General features: G+C 60.4%; 1 protein-coding gene across 2 annotated transcripts in view; it reads left to right on the top strand.

Annotated features, from left to right (window-relative positions):
• The first annotated feature begins 5,826 nt into the window (after nucleotides 1-5,826).
• PRKCB (protein kinase C beta) overlaps nucleotides 5,827-23,970 on the top strand; it is a 95,769-nt gene continuing 77,625 nt past the window's right edge. For both annotated transcript variants that reach the window (XM_030958277.1, XM_030958276.1), the window contains exons 1-2: nucleotides 5,827-6,009; nucleotides 6,250-6,281. In XM_030958277.1, coding sequence (XP_030814137.1) covers nucleotides 5,837-6,009; nucleotides 6,250-6,281 — 205 coding nt within the window. In that variant the 5' untranslated portion in view covers nucleotides 5,827-5,836. The remainder of the gene's footprint in view (nucleotides 6,010-6,249; nucleotides 6,282-23,970) is intronic.

Genomic DNA, 23,970 nt, shown 5'->3' with positions numbered 1-23,970 from the left:
CTGCAGGGAGCAGGGCTGTGCAGGGCTCAGAGCAGCTCTGGGCAGTGTCCCCCAGTGCAGGGAGCAGGGCTGTGCAGGGCTCAGAGCAGCTCTGGGCAGTGTCCCCCAGTGCAGGGAGCAGGGCTGTGCAGGGCTCAGAGCAGCTCTGGGCAGTGTCCCTCACTGCAGGGAGCAGGGCTGTGCAGGGCTCAGAGCAGCTCTGGGCAGTGTCCCCCAGTGCAGGGAGCAGGGCTGCGCAGGGCTCAGAGCAGCTCTGGGCAGTGTCCCTCACTGCAGGGAGCAGGGGCTGTGCAGCCCCGGGCAGGGAGCAGCGCCGGTTCCTCACCCCACTGATCCACCTGCAGCACGCCCTGAGGCAAGGAGAGATGGAGAAATGCCCTTGGGCCTGAGGAATGAGGCTGTATTTACACAAACCCCGGGCACCAGGCACTGCAGCTGGAGCTGGCAGTGTTTCACTCCTCTGGCACGGCTCTGCTGCCCCTCACAGCCTGGGTACGGCACCCCCAGGCCATCCCTGCACCCCGGGAGTCCCGGGCAAGCTGCGAGCCTGGGGATGGGCTGGGGGATGGAGGGAGCCCAGTTTAACCCCTTCCTGCAGCCCCCAGCTGCTCCTGCCCCGTGAGATCAGCGTGTGCCAGCTCCGTGCCAGCTGCTGCATCCCCCGTGCCCAGGGCACCCCCAGGGACGGCAGCTCCGCGTTTGCCTCGCCCGGGTTTCCTCCTCTGTGTCCAGCACACCTGGGCGTCTCTGCCCGCCGTGTTTGCCCTCCTGCCCCTGGGCAGAGCAGCTCTGGGGGCCACGGCCAGCTGCAGCGCTCCGTGTGTCCTGATGGCCCCAGGACAGCCCTGCCCGTCCCAGCCCTGCACCCCGGAGCGGGCAGACATTCCGTTCCACACCCGCACTGCCGGGGAAGGCGGGAGGAGGCGAAGGAAATGATGGATTTTCACATCCAGGAGGGGGCAGGGGCTGTGCCAGCCGGGCGGCGCTGTGGCCGTGTCCGTGCGGCTGTGGCCGTGTCCGTGCGGCTGTCCCCGTGTCCCTGTGTCCCCGTGGCTGCCCCTGTGTCCCAGTGTCCCTGCGGCTGTCCCGGTGTCCCCGTGTCCCCGCAGCAGTCCCCCTGTCCCCGCGGCTGTCCTCCTGTCCCCGCGGCTGTCCCCTCGCTCCGGCCACTCCGGAGCTTTGTGTAAGCTCAGGCCACTCCGGGCTTTGGGTGTTTTCTCGCCCAGCGGCGGCTGTGCAGGATCTCCTGCCGCCGGCCGGTGCGTGGGGAGCTGGGTCTCTCCTCACATGAACGCAGCATCTCCCTCTCCCCGCTCCATCCTCGCCGCACGGAGGACGTGGCACACGCGAAAACTGTGAAAGCAGAACGGGAAAAACCAGAGCAGCTGATGCCAGGGCGCTGCGGGGGGTGCCTGTCACCCCGTCTGTCCCCAGTGTCCCCACGGAACCCGGGGCAGGGCCCCCTCCCTCCTCAGCGCCGCCCCCGGGGGTGCCCCAGCCTCGGCTCCAGCTGCGGCTTTGCCCCCGGGCCCTTTGTCCCGTGGGGTCTGACCGAGGCTGTGCTGCCCCCGGGGACCCCCGAGCAGCCTCTGAGCGAGCGGGGGCTGAAGAGCTGCTGTGAGCAGCGACTAGATCCTCCGGGGGCTGGAGGGAGCAGGATTTTCTGCCTAAGATCCCTGTCCCCTCTCCAGGATCTTTGTCCCTTCTCCAGGATCCCTGTCCCCACTCCAGGATCCCTGTCCCCTCTCCAGGATCCCTGTCCCTGTTCCAGGATCCTTGTCCCCTCTCCAGGATCCCAGTGCCCTCTCCAGGATCCCTGTTCCAGGATCCCTGTCCCCTCTCCAGGATCCCTCCTGGCCTGCTGGATGAGGGCAAGAGGACAAACGGATGTGGAGGCTGCCGAGTGCTGCTCAGGCACCTTTTTATTTAATTAGAGCTGGACTTTTCCTCCACCTGTTTCCTGAGGCGGATTTGGGTCCTGAAGAAAAAAGAGATTAAAAAAGAGAGAGGAATCTGTTCTCCAGCTTTTTGGAACTCTCCAGAGGAGGCCGGCGGGGGCAGCAGGGCAGCAGGGCAGCAGCATCCCCCCATCAGTGCGGGCTGGAGGCTGCAGCGCCCGCAGGAGGGGACCGGGACCGCAGCTCCCGCACACCCAGGGGCTCCTTTCCGCACGTGTGGGGCAGAGCTCTCCCAGGAAATGGGGAAATTCCGCTTGGCTTTGGGGCTGTGTCCCTTTGCTGGGCTCTGGGGCTGTGTCCCTTTGCTGGCCTCTGGGGCTGTCTCCCTTTGCTGGCCTCTGGGGCTGGCTGTGCCGGGGCGAGGCCCGTGGCTGGCGCTGTCCAGCACAGCCCATCCCTCGCTGTCACCCGAGCCCCGTTGGTGGGGCTGCGGGATTTCCTGGCAAGGTTCGAGTTCCCGCTCCTGCCCCAGCCCCGCAGCTCACGCCGGGCTCGCCGCTCCCACATTTCCCCGTGGCTGCTCCAGCTCCCCCTTCCTAGGGCAGCTCCTCGGCTGCTGCGGGGAGGATGAGGAGGGGGAGGATGAGGTCCCTTCCTGAGGATGTGAATCACGCTCCAGGGGAGGCTGCCCTGCTCCCGCTGCCTCTGTGCCCCGGCAGCCGGGGAGGGAGCCGAGCTGGGCTGTGGCAGCTCCATGGAGATCCCTGCGTGGCAGGAGTGAGACTCCTCTTCCCACTGCTCCGGGGGGTTTGGCGCCTGCTCTGTGGAAGGCAAAACAGCATTAGAACACAGGCTTTCACGGGAACAGGAGCGAACTGGGCTGGTTTCCCCTCTGCTCCACCACTGTGCTCCCCCGAGAGTGGCTGCTCGGGGTTCTTTGTGTGTGTGTGTGTGAGTCCCTCTGCACACCTGGGGACTGCCCTTGCTTTAATAAATATAACAGCTTCCTCAGAGGAAGGAGCTGCTGCGATGTTCATCCCCATGTCTCAAACTGCTGGGGGGATCTGGGTCCTCAGCTTCTGTGAAAATTAGCATGGCCATGAAGATCCTGCCTTTAATATGACGTGACTCAGAGCACACTAAATAATGAAAAAAGCAAAATTGAGTAGAATTACGTAAACTAAGGAAAGAAGAAAGCAATCCCCTGAGAGCAAGAACTGTACCTGGCTTTTGTGCTTTTGTACCGCGGCCCAGCAGTGACAAAAGTTTGGGCATGATTATCATGATTATCAACACTCGTAGGGGGAAATGAAAGCCATATTCTCTGCATTCCACATGCAGCAGTTATGGGGGCTGTCCTCGGGAAATGGGAACATACGGTAAAAAACAACAAGGCAGAAGCAGGCAGAGCCCAGAATTGACAGTTAAAATGAGCAGAATCCAGCCCGGAGTGGCTCCACGTGCAGCGCAGCAGCGCTCAGGGGAACACCCCTCTCCCCTCGAACAGTGCAGAGGGAAGGAGCCGAACTGCCCTGTAATTATTGCCATTATTGCTGGGTTCCTTCCCGTGCAGGAGGAGTTATTTCTGCTGCTCAGCTCCCTGGCTGAGCCTGCAGTGAGTGGGGCTCCCGGGGCAGAGGGACCCTCGGCATGGCCGGTGCTGCTGGGCACAGACAGCCCCACGTGTGGTGCCCACACACCTGGGGATGTCCCCTCACCCCCTCCCAGCATGGCACAGCACCAGCAGGGACAGCTGCAATTCATTTCTCCTTCTTAGCAGGAAAATCAGACGGTGCTGAGAGATGGAACCAGCCTGCTGTTCCTGGGAGGGTGACATCAGCAGGACAGGTCAGCCCCGTTTTATTACTGCAGTGAACCTTTTAAAGCAGCTGCATAATAACAGCCCTGGGCCTATTTCGGGAAAGCCTCCTGGGTGTTTAATTCCATGGAGTGAGTGGGGCTTTCTTCACAGAAAGAGCATGTAGGATGGAGGGCTGGATCACAGCAGAGCAGGGATGGTCCTGGGCCTCAAAAGGGGAAGGATCACGTGGATGCAGATCCAGAATTAAATCCCAGAAATGAGAATTTAGAAAGACTTTTTTGCGGAAATATGGTTACATATCACTTGGAGTTGTCTCATGTTTTGATTTGAATTCTCATCTCCTCAGCACCCAGAGCAGGAGGACGCAGCACCAGGCGGGCCCAGGGAGACCTGGATGTCAGAGGAGGAGGCTGATGGATCTGATTTTCCATGTCTGTGGGTGCTGTCAGGGAGTGAGAGAAATGAATGGTGGATGTGGTTGGAAAACTCCTCTGTGCCAGCCAGCTGACATGCTTGCAGTGGGTTGGTAAAAGAAGATCATTATTCCAACTGCAAATTCAAATTCAAAACATCATTCCCAGAAGCTCACTGAGCCGGCGGTTTGTGCCCAGCGTCTGTGTGGTCCCCGTGTCTGTGTGAGCCCTGTGCCTGTGTGTGTGAGCCCAGTGTCCCTGTGAGCCCAGTGCCCAGCCTGGCACAGCTGCTGTGCCTGAGCTCCTGCCTGGATCCCTCTGGACTTGACTCATGTTCTGCAGAAAATCAGGGTAGAAAAAAACCATTCCACAGTGGGAAGTCTGGGACTCAGGAGGACCCAGCAGTGTCACTGCCAGTCCTGCAGAGGGCATGGGGCAGTGCAGGTGTCCCCATGGCTGGCACAAACACATCCATATCTACTTCCCACTGAGTCCTGCTCGTTCCCCCACCTGCCAGCTGGGGCAGTGGGACAGGACCTGCCTTGGTGACCCTGCCTCACGCAGGCCACTGGCCAGGTCTGTGCCTGCCCCGGGCTCTGTCCCTGCCTGTTCCCAGTGTCCATCCCTGCCTGTTCCCGGTGCCCATCTCGGCCCATTCCCAGTGTCCATCCCAGTCCATTCCCAGTGTCCATCCCTGCCTGTTCCCAGTGTCCATCCCTGCCTGTTCCCGGTGCCCATCCCGGCCCATTCCCAGTGTCCATCCCTGCCCATTCCCAGTGTCCATCCCTGCCCGTTCCCAGTGTCCATCACTGCCCATTCCCAGTGTCCATCACTGCCCATTCCCAGTGTCCATCCCTGCCTGTTCCCGGTGCCCATCCCTGCCGGTTCCCAGTGTCCATCCTGGCCCATTCCCAGCGTCCATCACTGCCCATTCCCAGTGTCCATCCCTGCCTGTTCCCGGTGCCCATCTCTGCCGGTTCCCAGTGTCCATCCTGGCCCATTCCCAGTGTCCATCACTGCCCATTCCCAGTGTCCATCCCTGCCTGTTCCCAGTGTCCATCACTGCCCATTCCCAGTGTCCATCCCTGCCCATTCCCAGTGTCCATCCCTGCCTGTTCCCAGTGTCCATCCCTGCCTGTTCCCAGTGTCCATCACTGCCCATTCCCAGTGTCCATCCCTGCCTGTTCCCGGTGCCCATCCCTGCCGGTTCCCAGTGCCCATCACTGCCCATTCCCACTGTCCATCCTGGCCCATTCCCAGTGTCCATCCCTGCCCATGCCCGGTGTCCATCCTGGCCCATTCCCAGTCTCCGTCCTGGCCAATTCCCGGTGTCCATCCCTGCCCGCGCCCGGTGTTCCGCGCGCATCCCCGCGGGATGCAGACGCTCTATGCAAATGAAGGGCGGGCCCGGGCCCCATGTAAACCAACATGCAAATCGAGCGGGGGGCGTGGCCGTGCCGAGGCGCGCGGGGGGCGGGGCTCGCGGTGCCGCGAGGTGCCGGGGGCGTGGCCGGCGATGCAGATGAGGGCGGGGCGGTGCCGTATGTAAATAAGGGGGCGTGGCGCGGCGGGCGGTGTCGGAGCCTCCCGCCAGCTGCGGGCAGCGGCCCCGAGCGCGGCCCCGGCAGCGCAGCCGGGCAGCGAGCGGCGGCGGAGCAGCGGCAGCGGAGCGGGCCGGGCCGGGCCCGCAGCCCCCGCGCAGCATGGCCGAGCCGCCCGCGGCAGCGCCGGCCCCCGAGGGCGAGGAGGGCCCCGTGCGCTTCGCCCGCAAGGGCGCCCTGCGGCAGAAGAACGTGCACGAGGTGAAGAACCACAAGTTCACGGCGCGCTTCTTCAAGCAGCCCACCTTCTGCAGCCACTGCACCGACTTCATCTGGTGAGCCTTGCCCGCACCGCCGCGGCCGCTCCGGGACACCGGCTCGGCGGGACATCCCTCCTCGGGCTCGCCTTCGCCATCCTCCGGGCCCCCCCTCTCCTCCCGTCCCCGCTCCCCGTTCCCCCCATCCCATCCCGTCCCGGTCCCCCCGGTGCCCGTCTTCCCCCGGCCGGCGGCTCGGGCAGGGTCGCTGCGCCGCGGGGCCGGGGCCGGTGTCTCACTGCGCCTCTCTCTCCGCAGGGGCTTCGGCAAGCAGGGTTTCCAGTGTCAAGGTGAGTGTGGCGCTGCCGGGGGGCTGAGGGGGTCTGCGCTCCGCGTCCGCCCCCCGGGACCGGCCCCGCGTCCCCGGCGGGCACCATCCCCGGGGCACCGGCCTCGAGCATCCCCGCGGCACCGCGAAGCAGCTTAGTCATTTTTTAATCAACCCAGCAACTAGTCGGTGCCTTTAAGCCGGTCGTGTCTCGTTAGCAGAGATAAGCGCCCGGGAGTTCAGCTAAATCCCCCGAAAAAGGCCGAGGGGAGTTTGTTTTTAATGTACTTAACAGCAAAACATGTGCTGGGTGGCGAACGGGCTGGGCGAGGGCTGCTCCGCGGCTGGAACTGCGCAGCCGGCGAGGACTTGAATGGCTTAGTTGTGTTGCTGGGGGAAAAAATGAGTCTTTATAACCAAATATGTTGCAGTAGCCGGGTTACTATGACCATAATTCTTTGTTCTGATGATGCTGGGGTTCTGGAGAAGCTCTTCGGGGATTCGGGATGTCCCCCCGGGAAATTGGGCTGAATTACCCAGGCGTTATCAGGTTATAGCCAGCCCAGCTGGGGGCTGCTCCTGCTCGGGCTCCCCTGGCCCCTGGGTCCCACCTGCGTGGGGTTCAATCGGGGCTGCTGCTCGCAGCTGCTGGCAGCCAAATTCTCCTTTTGTGAATATTTGGGACAGAGTTTTATTTTGGTGGGTGGCTGACTCCCAAGTTGAGGTATTTGGCATGAAAACAAACGTGCTTTAGAGCTCTGAAAGGCTCCTCTTTGCAGCTGTCCTTGGGGTTTTGGAGTGGCACACGGTGTGAGGAGCTGGGCTGGGTCTGGAGCATCCCTGCAGCTGCCTGTACGAGCAGTGTGAGGCTAATCCAATTTAAATGATGCTGCTCCTCATCCTTAACACTCGCCACACACATATAACCTTAAAATACCAAAGCCGTCTCCCTGCCACCTCCCAGAGCCCAGCCTGGAGGCCTGGACAGGTGTTGGCAGGCAGAGGAGAGAGGATATGGAGACTAAAATGTATCCTAGGGCTGTTTCTCAAGGTCACAGCTTCCCACAGTACCTGAGGTTTCACACATGGGCAGCTCAGTCACGTTACTGAGAGGAATTCTGTGCACCTCGGATCTCTGGTTTGGTGTTCCCAGGCTCTCCTGGCTGTGAATGAATTCCCTGACTTCCCTTTCAGCGAGGTGTATTTGTGCAAACATGATGTCTGTGAAATCCAGAGCGTGTTGTGGAGGGGTGGGGACCACCCCAGCCCGGCAGGGTTTGTCTGCATTGTTTCTAGAGCCTGCTCAGTTCTACCTGAGCATCCAGTTTCGGGGAACTGGCGCCTGTCCAAGTCTCTTCCAGCTGTCAGGAGCTGTTATCCAAACCTGTAATGGTGCTCTTGCTCCAAGGTTTGCCCTCGGATGTTTTTGGGCAGTGTTGAAGCAGCCCTGGCTCAGGGACAGGAGCCCCTGAGAGCTGCAGTGGCACCAGCAGCACTGCCAGGGGGTCAGTGCCACCCCCAGGGGTGTGTGACAGGTCTGTGACATCCCTTTCTGCCTTAGGAACCCCCTTGGCAGGTCAGTCTGGTGTTACAGGTGTGCGTGTGCCACAGGGAATACTGACTGTGCAGCAGGGAGTCCTGCAGCTCCAGCTCTGCACACCAGCCCAGTCTCTGCTTTCCTGAAATCAGGGATCTGTGGGCTTCCCCAGAGCCAGCTGGGACGTGCTGGGGTGCCCAGGGGAAGGTGCTCCTGTGGGGGAGGCAGCTTTGGGGTGATGCCCATGGCAGTGAGGGCACCCCAGCCATGCCCGGGGTGCAGGACACGCCGTGTGTCCCTGCAGGGCACTCCCAGCTGGGGTGCAGGACACGCCGTGTGTCTCTGCAGGGCATTTCTAGCTCAGGAATTCAACCCAGAGGTTCTGCCACTGCCACCTGCTCACGGCTGCCCCGGGGCTTGTCCTGCTGGGAGGCAGAACTGGGGGTGCCAGGGTGGCACTGCCCTGTCCAGCCGTGCCAGGGGAGCCGTGCCCGCGCTGTACTGTGCAGGAACCACCAGCTTCGGGTCTGTGCCCCACAGGTGGTGCTGCAGCTGCTGTTGAACTTGGCCAATGTTGACACGGAGGCAGAAAATGCCAGGGTTGCTTTTGTGTCGGGGTTCCTCAGCCCCACAGGGCTCTGAGTGAGGGTCTGCTCTCCCTTTGCTGAGCACAGCTTTAATTGAACTTTAGCAACTTCCCCGAGTGTCTCCTCCCGTTGTGCTGCGGGATGGCTGGAATGCAGCTGGGGCTGCTCTCAGCTGTTCCCGCTGCTGTGCCCGCTCTAAGTAGGTTTTCACCTGTGCCCTGATTTCTTTCTAGGGCATTTGCAATAATTAGATTGTTAATTAGCTCATTACTTGTGACTTTTGGCAGGAAGTTAGCAGAAACTGACTCTTTGTAGCCTGAAATACTAATGGGTACCACAAAATGCCACTTAATAGCCTGCTAATCTGCTGCTTATCCTCGCGCACCATCTCCTCCTTATCCTTGCGCTCATCTGAACACTTCCTGGGCCAACGTGTCTCTGGTGAGCCAGAAAGTGTCTGGGTGTGGGCAGGGAGGGCTGAGCACAGCCCTCCAGGAGCAGGGCTGCTTCTGGCGGCTGAACAAAACGAAATCAATATCTCGTGGGTGTTGGAGGCTGAGGGAAGTGCCTGGAGCCGCCAGGAAGGTGTGAACTCCTCCCGAGGGAGGCTCGGTGCCCCCTGGCTGCTCTCAGCCCGTGGTACAGAGGGGTTCTCCCCTCTGGAAGGTGCAGCAACTTGTCAGGAATAGAGAAAAGCAGTGTGTGTGTGTTCTGCCCTTCCCGGGCTGGGGTCCATCCGGGCAGTGCCAGCACCAGGGATGCTTTGGGAGGGAGGGAGGGAGCAGCCCCTGTGTCTGCAGCCTGGGGAAGCCAAGCCTTGGCTCTCCTGAGGTGCTGTAGGATGCTGAAGGAAAGGGAACTGCTTTGAAAGCTTCTGAGAGCGAAGTTCTGCTCGCCTCGTGGGAATGTGCTGCTGCTGGGAGCTGGCAGCTCTCTCCTCCCTGCTGGTGTTTCCCCCGCCTTGGCACCCTCGGGGCCATTTCTCCTGCTGCCCAGGCAGCTCCTGGTCCCTGTGGGGTCAGGGATGGGATCCTGTGAGGGAGATGTGTCCCCTGGAGCTGGGTTTGCTCAGCCTGCCGTCGCTGTGGCTGGGCAGAGGTGAGGAGCAGGGGAGCATGATTCACACTCGGGAGCAAAAAATAACCTGCATCTGTCGCTGCTTTCGTGTGTACCATGTAGAAAAGCTCTTGGAAAGGAGAATCTTGATTCTTCCTGAAGAGAAAGGGGGGAAAAAAAAGCGTAATTTGGTAATGTGTGCTCGGGTGTCATGCAGTAACTTTTCTGGGGAGAATGTTTACTTCTTGTCCCTGCTTGTGACTCAGTAAGCAAAGAGACTCCTCAGATTAGATCTCCTTCCCAGGCTTGCACCACACAGAATTCCTCCCGGCAGGTTTGCCTCTCCCTGCCCTCCAAGGCCAGCACTCTCCTTCTGTTTTGTGTTTCCACGAGTCAACATCTGAGCCCAGAGCTGAGCGGCTGGGAAATGTCACCCCGGCCTTCCCTCTCAAGCAAGTATTTCTCTCTTGCTCCGAGCCCTCTCAAGGCACCCTTCCTGCCCCCAGAAGGAAGTGAAACCCATCACACTTTGCTCTCCCCTGCTCGCTCTGCGGGCTGCCTGCCGGCTCCTATTGCCTGCACCAAACAAGTCAGAAACAAAAGCAAAACAAACCCCAATCATCCCGAGTCGCCTCAAACCCAGTAATTTCATGTCAACATATTATGCACACTGGAGGAATGTTAGTGTTCAAATAGACTAATTAAAAATGTTACTGCAATTACTTTTTTGCAACACAAACGATGCTAATTATATAATGCTGCAGAAATTGGAAACGGGATTTCCGAGGGGTTTTGGTGCGGTGGCAACGCAGCTCTGGGTGCTGGAGCCGTGTCCCCAGGCCAGGGGGTGTCCGTTCCCGTTCTGTCCCCCAGGCCAGCAGTGTGTGTCCCCAGCAGCAGTGTGTCGTCCCCAGCCAGCAGTGTGTCTGTCCCCAGGGCAGCAGTGTGTCCCCAGGCCAGCAGTGTGTCTGTCCCCAGGCCAGCAGTGTGTCTGTCCCCAGGGCAGCAGTGTGTCCCCAGGCCAGCAGTGTGTCTGTCCCCCAGGCCAGCAGTGTGTCTGTCCCCAGGCCAGCAGTGTGTCTGTCCCCAGGGCAGCAGTGTGTCCCCAGGCCAGCAGTGTGTCTGTCCCCAGGGCAGCAGTGTGTCTGTCCCCAGGGCAGCAGTGTGTCTGTCCCCCAGAGGGGCTGGGCCAGCAGTGTGTCTGTCCCCAGGCCAGCAGTGTGTCTGTCCCCAGGCCAGCAGTGTGTCTGTCCCCAGGGCAGCAGTGTGTCCCCAGGGCAGCAGTGTGTCCCCAGGGCAGCAGTGTGTCCCCAGAGGGGCTGGGGCAGCAGGGCAGCGCTGCAGAGCAGGGACAGCAGAAAAGGGAAGTGGGGCTGGCCCCGCTGGCTGCACGGACGGGCTGTGGTGCTGCACAGCCCCGTGCACACAGAGCTGACAGAGATGGGAGCCTGTGGCCCCAGCAGGGTCGCTGCCAGGCGGGCCCTGGGGCTGGGGACGCACACCTGGGCTGGCCTTGCTGAGCCCACACTGCCCTGCACTGCGCACCTGCGCTGGCAGGGAGCTGTTTTTTGGGATCTCTTTTGTCGGGATCTCTTTTGTCAGGAGCTGTTTTGGGGTGGTTTTTGGGGCCGGGCTGTGGGGCAGGGACAGCTCTGTCCCTCTGCTGTCCCTGTGAGCACACAGGGGCTCGCCCAGCTCTCTCTCTCACAGTGGAAGTGGTTTCTCCTTCCCTTCCCCCGCAGCTGCAGGGTGGGTTTTTCTTTCTTATCTCCGGAGATAGCTGTCATCCTAAAACCATCTCGGGCCGGCTAATGGGGGGGTCTGCTTCCTTGCTGGGGTATTTGTTGCTGGCTGGCGCCAGCCATAGGATGCTGCCTGTGGGTTTGGAGCTGGGCACTGGGGCGCCCTGGGGTGGCAGCAGGGTGTGCAGCCTGGGGCCTGATGGCTCGGACACCCCTGCAGGGGTTAAAGCACCCCGGTCCTGAGCCTCTGCCATGATTATTCTCCAGCCATTGAGACTTCCTGGGGAATTCAATGCCTGGGCTGTCTCTAAGGAGACTCCTCAGCAAACAGCGCTGGCATTTCTGCACGCCTGCTCGCTCACACACGTGTGATCCTGCAGATCCCCGCAGCCCTGGCCAGTGTGTGGGGCACCCTGCCCTGGCAGCGAGCTGTGCGTGGGCTCTCACTGGCTGGGCTGTCAAACAGAGCAGGACCTTGAGGGTTTGGTGTCTGTGAGGAGCAGGAGGAGGGGCTGAACCTGCTCCCAAAACTTGCTGTGGATTCTGTTATCTGCTGGGCTCTCTGTAGGAGCTGCAGGGAGGGTGGTTGTGCAAGCCCTCGCTGCGGGCTGCTGCCCTTCCTCCTTCCAGCCAGCACAGCTCCTCCTCCTCCTCCTCCTCCTGCAGCCCCCAGGCAAAAACCTGAAAACACCAGCGAGGCTCCTCGGTGCCCCGTTGGATCTATTGGCAGGACCACGGTGCCTGGGGAATGGAATTAACTCGGGGCTGTGCCTGTGACCCAGCCAGGGCAGGAGTGCCTGCATCACCCTGTTACAGGCTGTGCTCAGCAGGGCAAGGTGCAGGTGCTCTCCCCTGCCCTGCAGGTGTGTGCTGCCAGAGGGGGTGTCTGCAGAGGTGCCTGGCACGGGATCGTGCCCAGGTGAAGGGTTTGGGGGCTTTTCCTGCAGCAGCCAGCTGTGGGAGGACTGGCTGCACAGGACACGCTGGCAGACACCCCTGGGCTGGTGCCTTCTGTGCCTGCGCTCCAGCTCAGCCCCAGGGCAGCACAGAGTATGCCGGTGAGGTGAGTGCCACCAGTGAGTCACTGCTCTGCCAGCCCATCCAGCAGAGCCACTCAAAGGGTGAGTAAGGAGCTCCCTGCAGGGCAGGAGCAGCCCCAGGTGCTGGGCAGCGTGTTCCTGAGCTCAGGGAGGCTGCGGGCTGTCAGAAAGGAGCTCTTTGGAAAAGGCAATGGCACAAAACCAGGGGTCCTGGCCTGGGGTCCTGGCTGCAGCCCTGGCCTGGCAGCCCTGTGCTCTGGGCTTGCCCTGTGTCCTGTCCCCAGCTGGGGCAGAGGGGACAGGGAGCTCCAGAGCCCCTGGAGCCCTCCCAGGTGATGCTGCAGGAAATGAAGCCTGGCCAAGGACGTTTCCATTCCCTGGAGTGGCTCAGCCCTGTGCTCTGAGGTTTAGCAGAACCCACAGGTGCTGTGCACCCTGCAGGGGCTCCCTGGGGTGGCACGGTGCCCTCAGCCCTGGTACCTCAACAGACATGTGGGGCTCAGGGGGGCAGAGACCAGGGCTGTCCCTGGGGTTTGCCTTTCTCCAGGGAAAGGGCAGCTCTGCGCTGCTGCTCCCCGGCTCTGAGCCCATCCCTCCTTCCACCCACCCACCCATCGCTGCTCTAGGCTGGTGTTGGTGGCCTCTGTGCCATGGCCAGGAGTCCCTGGAGGCAGAAAGGTGCCATGGACATCAGGGATGGGAAAGGGCACAGAAGCTGCCTCAGTTTTGCCCTGACCCGATGGATGAAGGTGCAAATCTCTCTGGGGCTCGTCAGCCCCACCGGGTGTCAGGGGTGCCAGGGGCTGCTGCCCAGCAGGGAAGGGACAGCCTGGCCCTGTCCTGCAGGAGCCTGCACCAGGCACTCAGTGTTTCCACAAGAGCCACAGAGGGCATGGGGGGGACAGGAAGAAAGCTCTGGTGGTGGCTGCAGCAGCTGAATTCTCTGTTAAGCAGAAGCAATTCCCAGAAGTGGCAGCGCTGGCTGTAGCTGTTCCTGGGAAGGGAAGGCACAGCTCCAAACCACAGCCTGCTCCTGCTGGCACCCAGAGCCGGGCAGGGACAGGCTGCCCGCCCCCAGGAGCTCGGGATCCCAATGGGCACCACCTGGAGGGGCTGTGGGGTCTCTGTGCCCCGTCCCAAGGAGGGCTGTGGCAAGGACATGGCTCTGGCTGTGGTGAGGGGCTGCAGGGACAGAGCTGTGTGCTGGGGGCTGCTTCTCTCAGCACCCCAGATGTGTCTCCCCTCTGGAGAGGGTGGCCAAGGCTGGGCTGGCCCAGCCGAGGGGATGGCTCTGGCCAAAGGGCTCCTCCTGTGTGCAGCTGGTTTGTGTGGCTTTGCTGTGCTCCCCTGGGCTCCAGGGAGCACTTTGCTGCAGGCTCTGAGGGATTGAGCCAGCCTGGCTCTGACTGGCCTCCATAGGAGAAATGAAACAAATGGAAGTGTTCTGCTGTGAGAGGCACCTGAGCTCTGTAACTCAGAACCTGCCAGCAGCACTGGCTTTCCCTGCTGAGGGTGACTCCTGCTCATGGTGGGGAGCTGGCTGAGCCCTCCCAGGGCCCCTCTGGAGCCCTGGCTGTGGTTTCTGACAGCTGAGGCTGCCCCTGTGACGGGCAGTGCCTTTCATGAGAGGTGACAGCTCTGCTCCCGCAGCATCGTGGGGCAGATGGGGCTCTGCTCTGCCCTGCTCTGCCCTGCTGCTCCTCCCTGGCACTGGCTGGGCCCTATTTATCCCCCTCCTGCTCTTCCCATCGTGTGGAAAAAGAAAATAAATCCCAGTGCAGCCCAGTGCTGGAATCAGTGAGTGTTTGGGGTGGGTAACCTCGCGTGCCCCTTGTTTGAGAGCTGAACTCCTGTGGCCCAGAGCAGGAGCCTCCCTGCCCAGCTGATGGGCACTGGCTGGGAGTGCTCAGTGCTTGTGGGCTACATCTTGTCAATTTAAATAATTTGCTGCCATATTTGGTCCTGCTTTTGTGCCAGATTTATACATCTTGTTTAAATCTGACAGGCAGAATATACTTGCTGCTAATCCGAGCTGGACAAGGCAGCGCCTGCCAAAAAATCCAATATTAATAAGCTCCAGTACATGGAAGTTACTGGATTTGCAAACTTGAGGCTTGTTATGGCACAGCTCCCTGAAAAGTGGCTTTTTTGCATCTACTTAAATCTGGGTTTTTCCGAGGAGCCAGTCTGTGAGCTTCCCTCTTTGGGTGGGAAGCTCAGTCTTCAGAACAAGGGAAGCTTTCCAGCTCTGAGCAGGAGATGAGTTGTGTATTTTTGGGGTGTGGTTGGGAAAATGGGGGATAGCTGGTGTCTGTGCAGGGAGGGCTGCAGCAGGAGCTCTGAGCTGGGGCTCTGCCTGTGCTGCCACTCAGGGCTTGTGCTTGGGGACCTGGGGCTGCTGGAGCCAGTCCAGAGGAACCCAGAGCTGCTGCAGGGCTGGGGCCAGGCTGGGAGAGCTGGGGTGCTCACCTGGAGAGGAGAGGGATCCAGGGAGAGCTCAGAGCCCCTGGCAGGGCCTGAAGGGGCTCCAGGAGAGCTGCAGAGGGACTGGGGACAAGGCATGGAGGGACAGGACACAGGGAATGGCTCCCAGTGCCAGAGGGCAGGGCGGGATATTGGGAATTAGGAATTGTTGTGCCCTGGCACAGGTGCCCAGAGCAGCTGGGGCTGCCCCTGGATCCCTGGCAGTGCCCAAGCCAGGCTGGACACTGGATCTTGGGACACCCTGGGACAGTGGGAGGGGTCCCTGCCATGGCAGGGTTGGAACAAGATGAGCCTTAAGGTCCCTTCCAACCCAAACCACTCCAGGGTTCTCTGGTTCTATGTTTAAAATCTCCAGTCTCTTGTGGCTCTGCTCTCGTCTTCCTACATTTGATATTTAGTCAGCAGCAGGGAAGCTAAAAAAGATTCAGATGTCTAAATCTCAGCCTTCAGCTGTTCTTCCTCTTCCTCGTGCTGCGTTGCCAGCGTGTTCCAGCTGATCCTGCTGGTGGATTCCTCCCTGTCTTTTGTTGCCATGTGAAAGGATGCAACAGGAATAGCTTCACCTTTGGGGGGAACGGTTAAATACCTTTATTTTGCTGGTCTGCACAGAGAGCACAAGCTCATTGAATAGCTGACACTCGGAGCACATGAACAAATGCATTTTCATGATTTCCAATTATAGCAGAAGAATGAGAGAGTGAGGTGGTGAAGAGGAGTGAAAGTCGTCCTGGCTCCCCTGAAGGCTTCCTGCAGCCGCGGTGACATCTCGATGAAGTCAGGATTGTTTTATAATATCACTGAGGAGCCGAGTGAGGGGGAAGTGGCCCATGAATTTCATTTGCATCACTGAGTGGATTAGCTCCTGACGCAGTGCAAAGTCATTATTTACTGTGTCTCCGGCTCCGGAGCCCTCCCAGCGCAGCAGCGCTGCTGGGGAGAGGCGGATCCAGAGGGGAGCAGGCGCCAGGGACGGGGGAGAGCCTGTGCCGGGGGAGCCTGGCAGGGGACCGGGGTGATGGAGCCTGTGCCATGGGGATGGAGCCTGGCAGGGGCACAGGGGGATGATGGAGCCTGTGCCACGGGGATGGAGCCTGGCAGGGCTCTGGGGGCTGTGCCTGAGGACCAGGCTTTGGTTCTGCCCTTCCCTGGCGTTCACTGCACTTCCATGCTGAACTTGAGCTTGGCTTAGGAGAAATCCCTGGCCAAGCTCCAGAGCCTGGCCTTGACTGAGAGCAGCCGAGAGGGAGAGGCTGCCTAGGGGACAGCAGTGGTGCCTGAGGCAGATGCACTGTCCCTGTCATGCAGGAGCCATGCTGTACCATGCCATGCCATGGCAGGCAGTGCAGTGCCATGCCAGGCTGTACCAGGTGGTGCCATGCTGGCAGGGACAGCTCTGGAGCCCCTCTGTTCTCACTCAGGATAAGTCACTGCCCCCAGAAGATTTCTGCACAGCTGGAATTAATCTCCCAAGTGATTATTTATAGTTTCCATGCCTCGGTACCATTTTTGCCGTGGAGATGCCTCTGGTGGCTCTGATGATGGAGATGGGCTCTGGGAGAGGCTTTGCTGGTGTGGCCTGCCCCAGGGTTTGTATGGGCTCCTTGGGCAACCAGCCCTGCTGGGGGAGGCATCCACAGCTCCATGTTCTCTTGGTTTCGGGAGAGTTGGATGGAATAATTTGCTTTTTGGGGGTCTGATCGGAGCCAAGTGCCCTTTCATGCAGCATCTGTAATTGCCAGGGGGTTTCTGAGGATGGCAGAGCTGCCAGGAGGGCCATCCCTGTGTGCAGGGGGCACAAAGGCTGAGCAGGGCCCGTGTGTCCCCTCCCCAGCCTGTCAGGGCAGATTTCTGCCCCAGGAGTGGCTCTAGAGCTGGACTAATTCACTCTTGTGTGATGATGTGTCTGAGGACCATCTCCAATAGCTCAGTCCATTCACTGCCAAATTTGTGTTGCTCGCTCGTGTTGATGGAGAGGAGCCTCAGGGCCTTGTGCAAAGGAGGGCTGTGGGCTGTCGCTGGGTTAATCTGAGCCATCCCTGTGAGGAGCAGCAGGGAGGGCAGCAGGACCAGCCCCTGGTGGCTCTGCCCTGGCAGCAGGGCACAGCCGGGGGGGACAAGGGCAGAGCTGCCGCCCGGCGTCTCCCAGGGCTCCTGAGGTGGAACAAGTCTCACTTACTGGGTCATTCAGAGACTGAATCTGGGCTTTTGGCAGGAGGAAAGGCTTTAATTAGCTGCTGCTCAGTAGGGCTGCTATTAGATCTTCAGAGCGAGATGCTGCCGGACTGGAAAAAATGCAGCAATAGCTCATTTGCTCAGGAAGCCATGATGGTGATTTGCATTTCGGTCTGGTGCTGAACCCTTGTAGAGAATTCTTCTAAAATAACTTCAAAGTGCAGCTCAGGTTCCTTCCCTCTCTGCAGCTGGGTGAATGCTGGTCCCAAGCAGCTGGGGTGTGAATTCCTTTGTTTGCAGCACCCAGCTCTGCGGGGAGGGAGGCAGGGCTGGGCTGTGGACATGTCCTGTCAGCGAATGCTGCATGACAAATGGCTTTTGTCTCTCCACCTTGGAGCAGAATTCAATTCTACCTTATTATGTACCTAAAAGGATTTTTCTGCTCTGCCAGCAGCCCCTCTGCTGACCTGAATACCCAAGAGATGTGTAGTAGGGTAGGAAGCTTTGCAGTGCATCTCCTGAGCCTCAGCTCTGCTGCTGCTGCAGGACAAGGTGCTTTGAGGTGTGTTCTCAACACTTTGAAATGTGTTTTGGACATATTTTTTGTTTCTCCTGTGTTGTCAGCTTGCTCAAGTGCAAAATGAGAGCAAACCCCACAGCCTGGGGCTGGCTCCTGCTCCAGGCTCTGTCTCAGAGCTGCCCAGAGTGTCCCAGGCTGGGTGTTTGTGGTGCTGGCTCTGCCACCAGGGTTAAATACCACCAGGAGTGGCTGTGTGCCAGTGCTGGGCCATGGCAGGGCTGTCCTGGCCCCTGCTCACCTGGCTGCCTCTCCTCAGAGCAGCTCCTGGCCCTGCCTGGCTCCTGCTCCCCATGGTGGGAGTGTGGCTGTGCCCTCATCTTTGGTTTGCTGGGAGTGTGGCTGTGCCCTCATCTTTGGTTTGCTGGGAATGTGGCTGTGCCCTCATCTTTGGTTTGCTGGGAATGTGGCTGTGCCCTCATCTTTGGTTTGCTGGGAGTGTGGCTGTGCCCTCATCTTTGGTTTGCTGGGAGTGTGGCTGTGCCCTCATCTTTGGTTTGCTGGGAGTGTGGCTGTGCCCTCATCTTTGGTTTGCTGGGAGTGTGGCTGTTCCTCTCCCAGCTGAGAGCTGGGAATTCCCAGCTGTGCTGGCCGCTGTGCCAGCCTTTGGAAGGTGAGGTCCCTCTGCTGTCACCTGGCTGCAGTTTCCCCAGCAGGTTACAAGGAAAGAGCCTGGTTTATCTTTGAGGTCATTTTAGCCATTTCCCCAGGGTGGCGTGGGTGGGAAAAGTGGGATAAAGTGGGTGACAAAACACAGCACATCCTGCTGGGGACAGCCCTGCAGAGCAGGAAGGGTCCCTGTACCCCGTGCTGCCTGCTGGGCTGGGGACAGGAGCCACAGCAGCAGATCCCACGGTCCCTGCTGCTGGGGAGTTCCCTCCAAAACCACCTCCCCTCTTCTGGGCTCTGTAAATTTGGAATAAACTTAATTCCTCTGCTGTTACTATTAACTGAGTCCGAGAGGATGGAAATAAATGCCTGTTGGGAAGGGCAGGCTGACTCACTTTCTCATTCTCCTGTAAATTTCCATTTAAGTTTCAGTTTAAGCTCAGGTATGAGTGGAGTGAAAGCCAGTAATTTGTGACAAAAACTTCTATTTTAACTCGCGGTAGAAGAACTCCCTTTTTAATTGCAGAAATTATAAGGCTGGATTCCTGTGAGGGAGTGCTGGCTGCAGTGGGTACCTGCTGGCTGCTGTGGGTGCCTCACTCCACGTCTCCCTGTGGCTGCACACCCCTGGCCCACGCTCTGCTTTGCTCTCACTTTCCTGATGGGGTTGGAAGCAGCACCGTTGTGGGATGGTCCTCAGAGCAGCCAACCCTCCCTCCAGCCAGATCTCTGTGGCTTCATGGTGTCCCTACCATCCGTGGCTTCATGGTGTCCCTACCATCCGTGGCTTCATGGTGTCCCTACCATCTGTGGCTTCATGGTGTCCCCACCATCTGTGGCTTCATGGTGTCCCCCACCATCTGTGGCTTCATGGTGTCCCCACCATTTCATGGTGTCCCCCACCATCTGTGGCTTCATGGTGTCCCCCACCATCCGTGGCTTCATGGTGTCCCCCACCATCCGTGGCTTCATGGTGTCCCCACCATCCGTGGCTTCATGGTGTCCCCCACCATCTGTGGCTTCATGGTGTCCCCATCATCCGTGGCTTCATGGTGTCCCCACCATCCGTGGCTTCATGGTGTCCCCCACCATCCGTGGCTTCATGGTGTCCCCACCATCCGTGGCTTCATGGTGTCCCCACCATCTGTGGCTTCATGGTGTCCCCACCATCCGTGGCTTCATGGTGTCCCCCACCATCCTGTGGCTTCATGGTGTCCCCACCATCTGTCCCACCCCAGGCTGGGCTTTGCAGCCTCCCCCATCATTCTCCATACAGAACCAGCTCCATATTTTGGTCACCCTGCCCTTGGCTGGAGCTCTTCCTGCTCTCTGGGGTTTGGGGGCAGCAAACCCTTCCTGCTGTGGGTGGAGGGGCTGCCCTGCATCCCCCAGCACAGGGGGCCCCTTCCTTGCTGTGGGTCCCTTATCTCACTCCTGGATCGGGGGCCCCGGGCTCTGCAGCCAGTTCTTCCCTTATCACTCCTGCCTGGCTGGAAATTCACTTCCACTGTGTCAGAGCGAAACAAGAAAACTTCTTTAAAAAGCAAGAGGAAAGTCATGTGAGGGAGCAGTGTTGTGTCAGCACTCACAGAGGGTTCAGAATAACGTGGCCCATCTGGTGCCTGCCAAAAGGGGAAGCAGAGGGCTCCCAGGCAGGGCTGGGGCACCCAGGGGAGCTCTGTGGGACCAGCTGGGTGCTGCTGCCTGGGCTGGAGGGACCCCAAAGCCCACCCAGTGCCACCCCTGCCATGGCAGGGACACTTCCCACTGTCCCAGGCTGCTCCCAGCCCCATCCAGCCTGGCCTTGGGCCCTGCCAGGGATCCAGGGGCAGCCCCCTGGGATCCTCCCCTCTTGGAACCCCTTTAGGGACAGGAAGGTGCTCCCAGTCCAACATCCCCCGGGAGTGGAAGCAGCATCCCCTCCCTGGCAGCCTGTGCCCTAAATTAGAGCAGCAAGATGCTGCAATGGGTCCATATGGAGACTCCTAAAATAATAGCTGTCAGCTCCCTGCTGACTTGCACGGGGTGCTGAAGCTTTTGGCTTTGGGAATGAGGATTTGGGGAGCAGAGATGCGGGTGGGCTGGGGCCAGACCAGAGGTGCTGCTGGCCTGGCCCCGCCTGGGTCGGGATGGGCACACTCAGGACCATCATCTGCTGCTCCTGGAGCATCCCCCGGGCCCTGGGGAGCTGTCACCACCCGTGCATTCAGCACAAGGCTGAAACTGGGCTGGCAGGGCGCAGCACTGGTGTTAGACGTGGAACCTGGGCCGGGTGTGACTGACGCGCGGCAGCGCTGCAGGCACGTGGGGCAGTGCTGGAGCCCTGGCAGCACAGGGCTCTGTGGATGCTGCTGCTCACGTTCCGGTCCCTCCCTGCTGCCCTTTGGCTTTGATGTCCCTCCTGTGAGGAGCTGGGCCGGTGCATGCCTGATAACGAGCTCCTATCTCATCTTCCTCCGCTCCCAGGGGCCTCCTGGGCTCCTCTAATTGCTCTGCAGTGGCCGTGGGAGGTGGCTCCTGTCAGGACAGCTGCTCCTTTGATCGGCCTATTGCACATTCAGCTCTTGTCCTGCTCAGGTTTTATTTGCTGTCCAGGCCCTGCCAAGCCATTACACTGAAACGAGCGCCTTAATTGCGAGGGCTCAGCATCACCTTGTGGCTCAGCAGCCCCTGCTGGGAGCACTGGGAGCCGTGCTGGGAGCACTGGGAGCCGTGCTGCTGCCCGGGCACACCCAGCTGGGAGCGCTGCTGCTGCTGCAGGAGCATCGCTGGTACCCGGGGGCAGCGAGCAAACCTGTGCTGGGACAGCTCAGAAAAGAGCTGGTTTGTCATGTCCTGTATAAAAATCTGTTTGCTGCTGCGGCTGTTGGGTGGGAGTGAGCAGCCCCTGCCCCCGGCAGTGTGGGGAAGGGGCTGCTGCAGAAGATGAGCTGCAGGGGCAGTGAGCAGGGCAGCCCCTGGGGACAGTGGTGGATCTGATGGAGTGAGACACAGAAATCACATTTGCACTCGGTGATGGTGAGCTGTGGCAGGAGCCTTTGGTCTCTGCATGGCCCTGCTGGAGCTGCTTGGCAGTGCCAGGGGCTGTGCCCAGCTGCGTGCCCTCCCGAGGGGCAGAGCCCAGCTGCGTGCCCTCCCGAGGGGCAGAGCCCTGCTGCGTGCCCTCCCGAGGGGCTGTGCCCAGCTGCGTGCCCTCCCGAGGGGCTGTGCCCAGCTGTGTGCCCTCCCGAGGGGCTGTGCCCAGCTGCGTGCCCTCCCGAGGGGCTGTGCCCAGCTGCGTGCCCTCCCGAGGGGCAGAGCCCTGCTGCGTGCCCTCCCGAGGGGCAGAGCCCAGCTGTGTGCCCTCCCGAGGGGCAGAGCCCAGCTGTGCTCTCAGGTAACAGCCCAGCAGTGCCCGGGGGCTGTTCTCAGGGCAGGATGGGCAGGACAATCCCCTGCTCCCCGTGGAGCTGCCTGCTGGGGATGCTGCTCCTCTCTGCACAGCCTCTGCCTTTGGACACTGTCCGTCCTTTGGGGAGCAGCTCTGGTGTGCCCCCAAACCCTGGGGAGCTGGGCAGGAGGAGGCAGCTCCTGGCAGGGCAGTCCTGGTGGCCTCGGTGCCTTCCTGGGGCTTTCTGTGCAAGAGCTGGGTTTTGTAAGCAGGGCTGTGCTGAAGTAACACAGAAACCGTGCAGGAACTTCCTGTGAGTGACTCTCACTGGCAGAGGAATGGAAATCACACAGCCTTTGCAGAGGTTTAGATGGACAATCTAAGGGTGCATTTCTGTGTGTAACGTGTGAGGAAGGGTCACTTTTTACAGTTTATTTGCATCCACACGGCAGGTGGGGGAGCCTGCTGTGCCAGGGCTTGGGGTAACTGAGCTGTGTCTGGGGGAGGTGCCACCCAGCCTCCCTGGTGCCACCCTACCCTGACAGAAACCTCTCCTGCGTGGTGCAGGTTGCTGCCATGGGGCACCCTGCCTTGCCCCAGCAATGCTGCTGTGCCAGCCGGCTGTGAGCCTGAGCTGCCTGCGCATGGCACTGCAAGGTTCCTTCTGGAAGGGTCCCGGGCCAGGCTGGATGCAGCTCTGGGCAGCCTGGGGGAGTGGAAGGTGTCCCTGCCCATGGCATGGCATGGTCTTACAGGTCCTTTCCAGCCCAAATCCCTGTGTGATTCCTCGGGCTCAGCCTTCTCCTGTTCCCATGGGCTGGAAAGCAGGTGTGGTGTGGCTGTGTGCAGGCTTTGGGGTGAGCCTGGGCACTGTGGGGTTACAGCACCTGGGACAGGAGAGCCCAGGCACAGAACCCCCCTCGTGCTCAGCAGCTCCCTGGTGTGAGACAGGGCTCTGGAGAGGGGCTGGGAACCAGCAAAGCCCGGGGGATGTGGGGGAGGCAGAGGAGGGTCCCGGGAGCCCCACGGGGTGCAGGCAGAGCCCCCCTGCCCTGCACAGGCAGCCTGTCCCATGCTCTGCAGACCATGGAAAACACCAGCCAGGGACCTTTGGAGGCTTCACACTCCGAATTTCCTCCCAGAGCCCCCGTGAGCAGGTGGAGCTGCTGGTGTGGTGTCCCTGTCACCCAGCTGTGCCAGTGTGGTGTCCCTGTCACTGTCCCACCCCAGCTGTGCCCGTGTGGTGTCCCTGTCACTGTCCCACTCAGCTGTGCCCATGTGGTGTCCCTGTCACTGTGCCACCCAGCTGTGCCTGTGTGGTGTCCCTGTCACTGTGCCACCCAGCTGTGCCCGTGTGGTGTCCCTGTCACTGTGCCACCCCAGCTGTGCCCGGGTGGTGTCCCTGTCACTGTGCCACCCCAGCTGCTGGTGTGATGTCCCTGTCACTGTCCCACCCCAGCTGTGCCCGTGTGATGTCCCTGTCACTGTCCCACCCCAGCTGTGCCCGTGTGGTGTCCCTGTCACTGTCCCACCCAGCTGTGCCCGTGTGGTGTCCCTGTCACTGTCCCACCCCAGCTGTGCCCGTGTGGTGTCCCTGTCACTGTGCCACCCCAGCTGTGCCTGTGTGGTGTCCCTGTCACTGTCCCACCCCAGCTGTGCCCGTGTGGTGTCCCTGTCACTGTCCCACCCCAGCTGTGCCCGTGTGATGTCCCTGTCACTGTCCCACCCCAGCTGTGCCCGTGTGGTGTCCCTGTCACTGTCCCACTCAGCTGTGCCCGTGTGGTGTCCCTGTCACTGTCCCACCCCAGCTGTGCCCGTGTGGTGTCCCTGTCACTGTGCCACCCCAGCTGTGCCTGTGTGGTGTCCCTGTCACTGTCCCACCCCAGCTGTGCCCGTGTGGTGTCCCTGTCACTGTCCCACCCCAGCTGTGCCTGTGTGGTGTCCCTGTCACTGTGCCACCCCAGCTGTGCCCGGGTGGTGTCCCTGTCACTGTCCCACCCCAGCTGGCTGCACCCCGGGCTCCCAGCCTTCCCCCACTCTGCCGTGTTTGCCATCAGCATCTGCCTCTGCTCTGCCTGACACCCAGTGATTTTTGTCTCTGTGAAGGTTTCTGAGCAGTCTAAATTGAGGAAGGGGAGGATCGCTTACAGACACGGCACTGGCTTGGCTCTGTTTTGGGGGAGGATTTTGAGGTTTGACTCAACTGTAGCAGCTCCTCTGCAGGGAGGGCTGGATTGATAGTCAGGAGTGGTAGCAGGTCAGGCGGGCTATTTTTGGCAGGGCTGTTTAATTGTGTGGTGTGATTCTTGCGGGGCTGGTGGCTGGATGGTTACTTATCTCCTGTCAGGGTTTGTTAGCGCGAGGCAGCTCTGCTTACACGCGGATATTGAATCAGAAACCCACGAGAGGGGCTGGCATCTGCTCTGTCTCACTTGCCTGGGAGGGTGGCAGGGGATGAGGCACTCAGCATCTCTGTGCTTTAATGCCAGAATCTGCTCCAGAATTGCTGCAAGCCTGTCCTCTCCCCCGTCACGGTG

The sequence above is a fragment of the Camarhynchus parvulus genome, chromosome 14, assembly GCF_901933205.1.
Source record: "Camarhynchus parvulus chromosome 14, STF_HiC, whole genome shotgun sequence".
Taxonomy (NCBI): Eukaryota; Metazoa; Chordata; class Aves; order Passeriformes; family Thraupidae; genus Camarhynchus; species Camarhynchus parvulus.
This window is presented reverse-complemented; position numbering and strand designations above follow the sequence as displayed.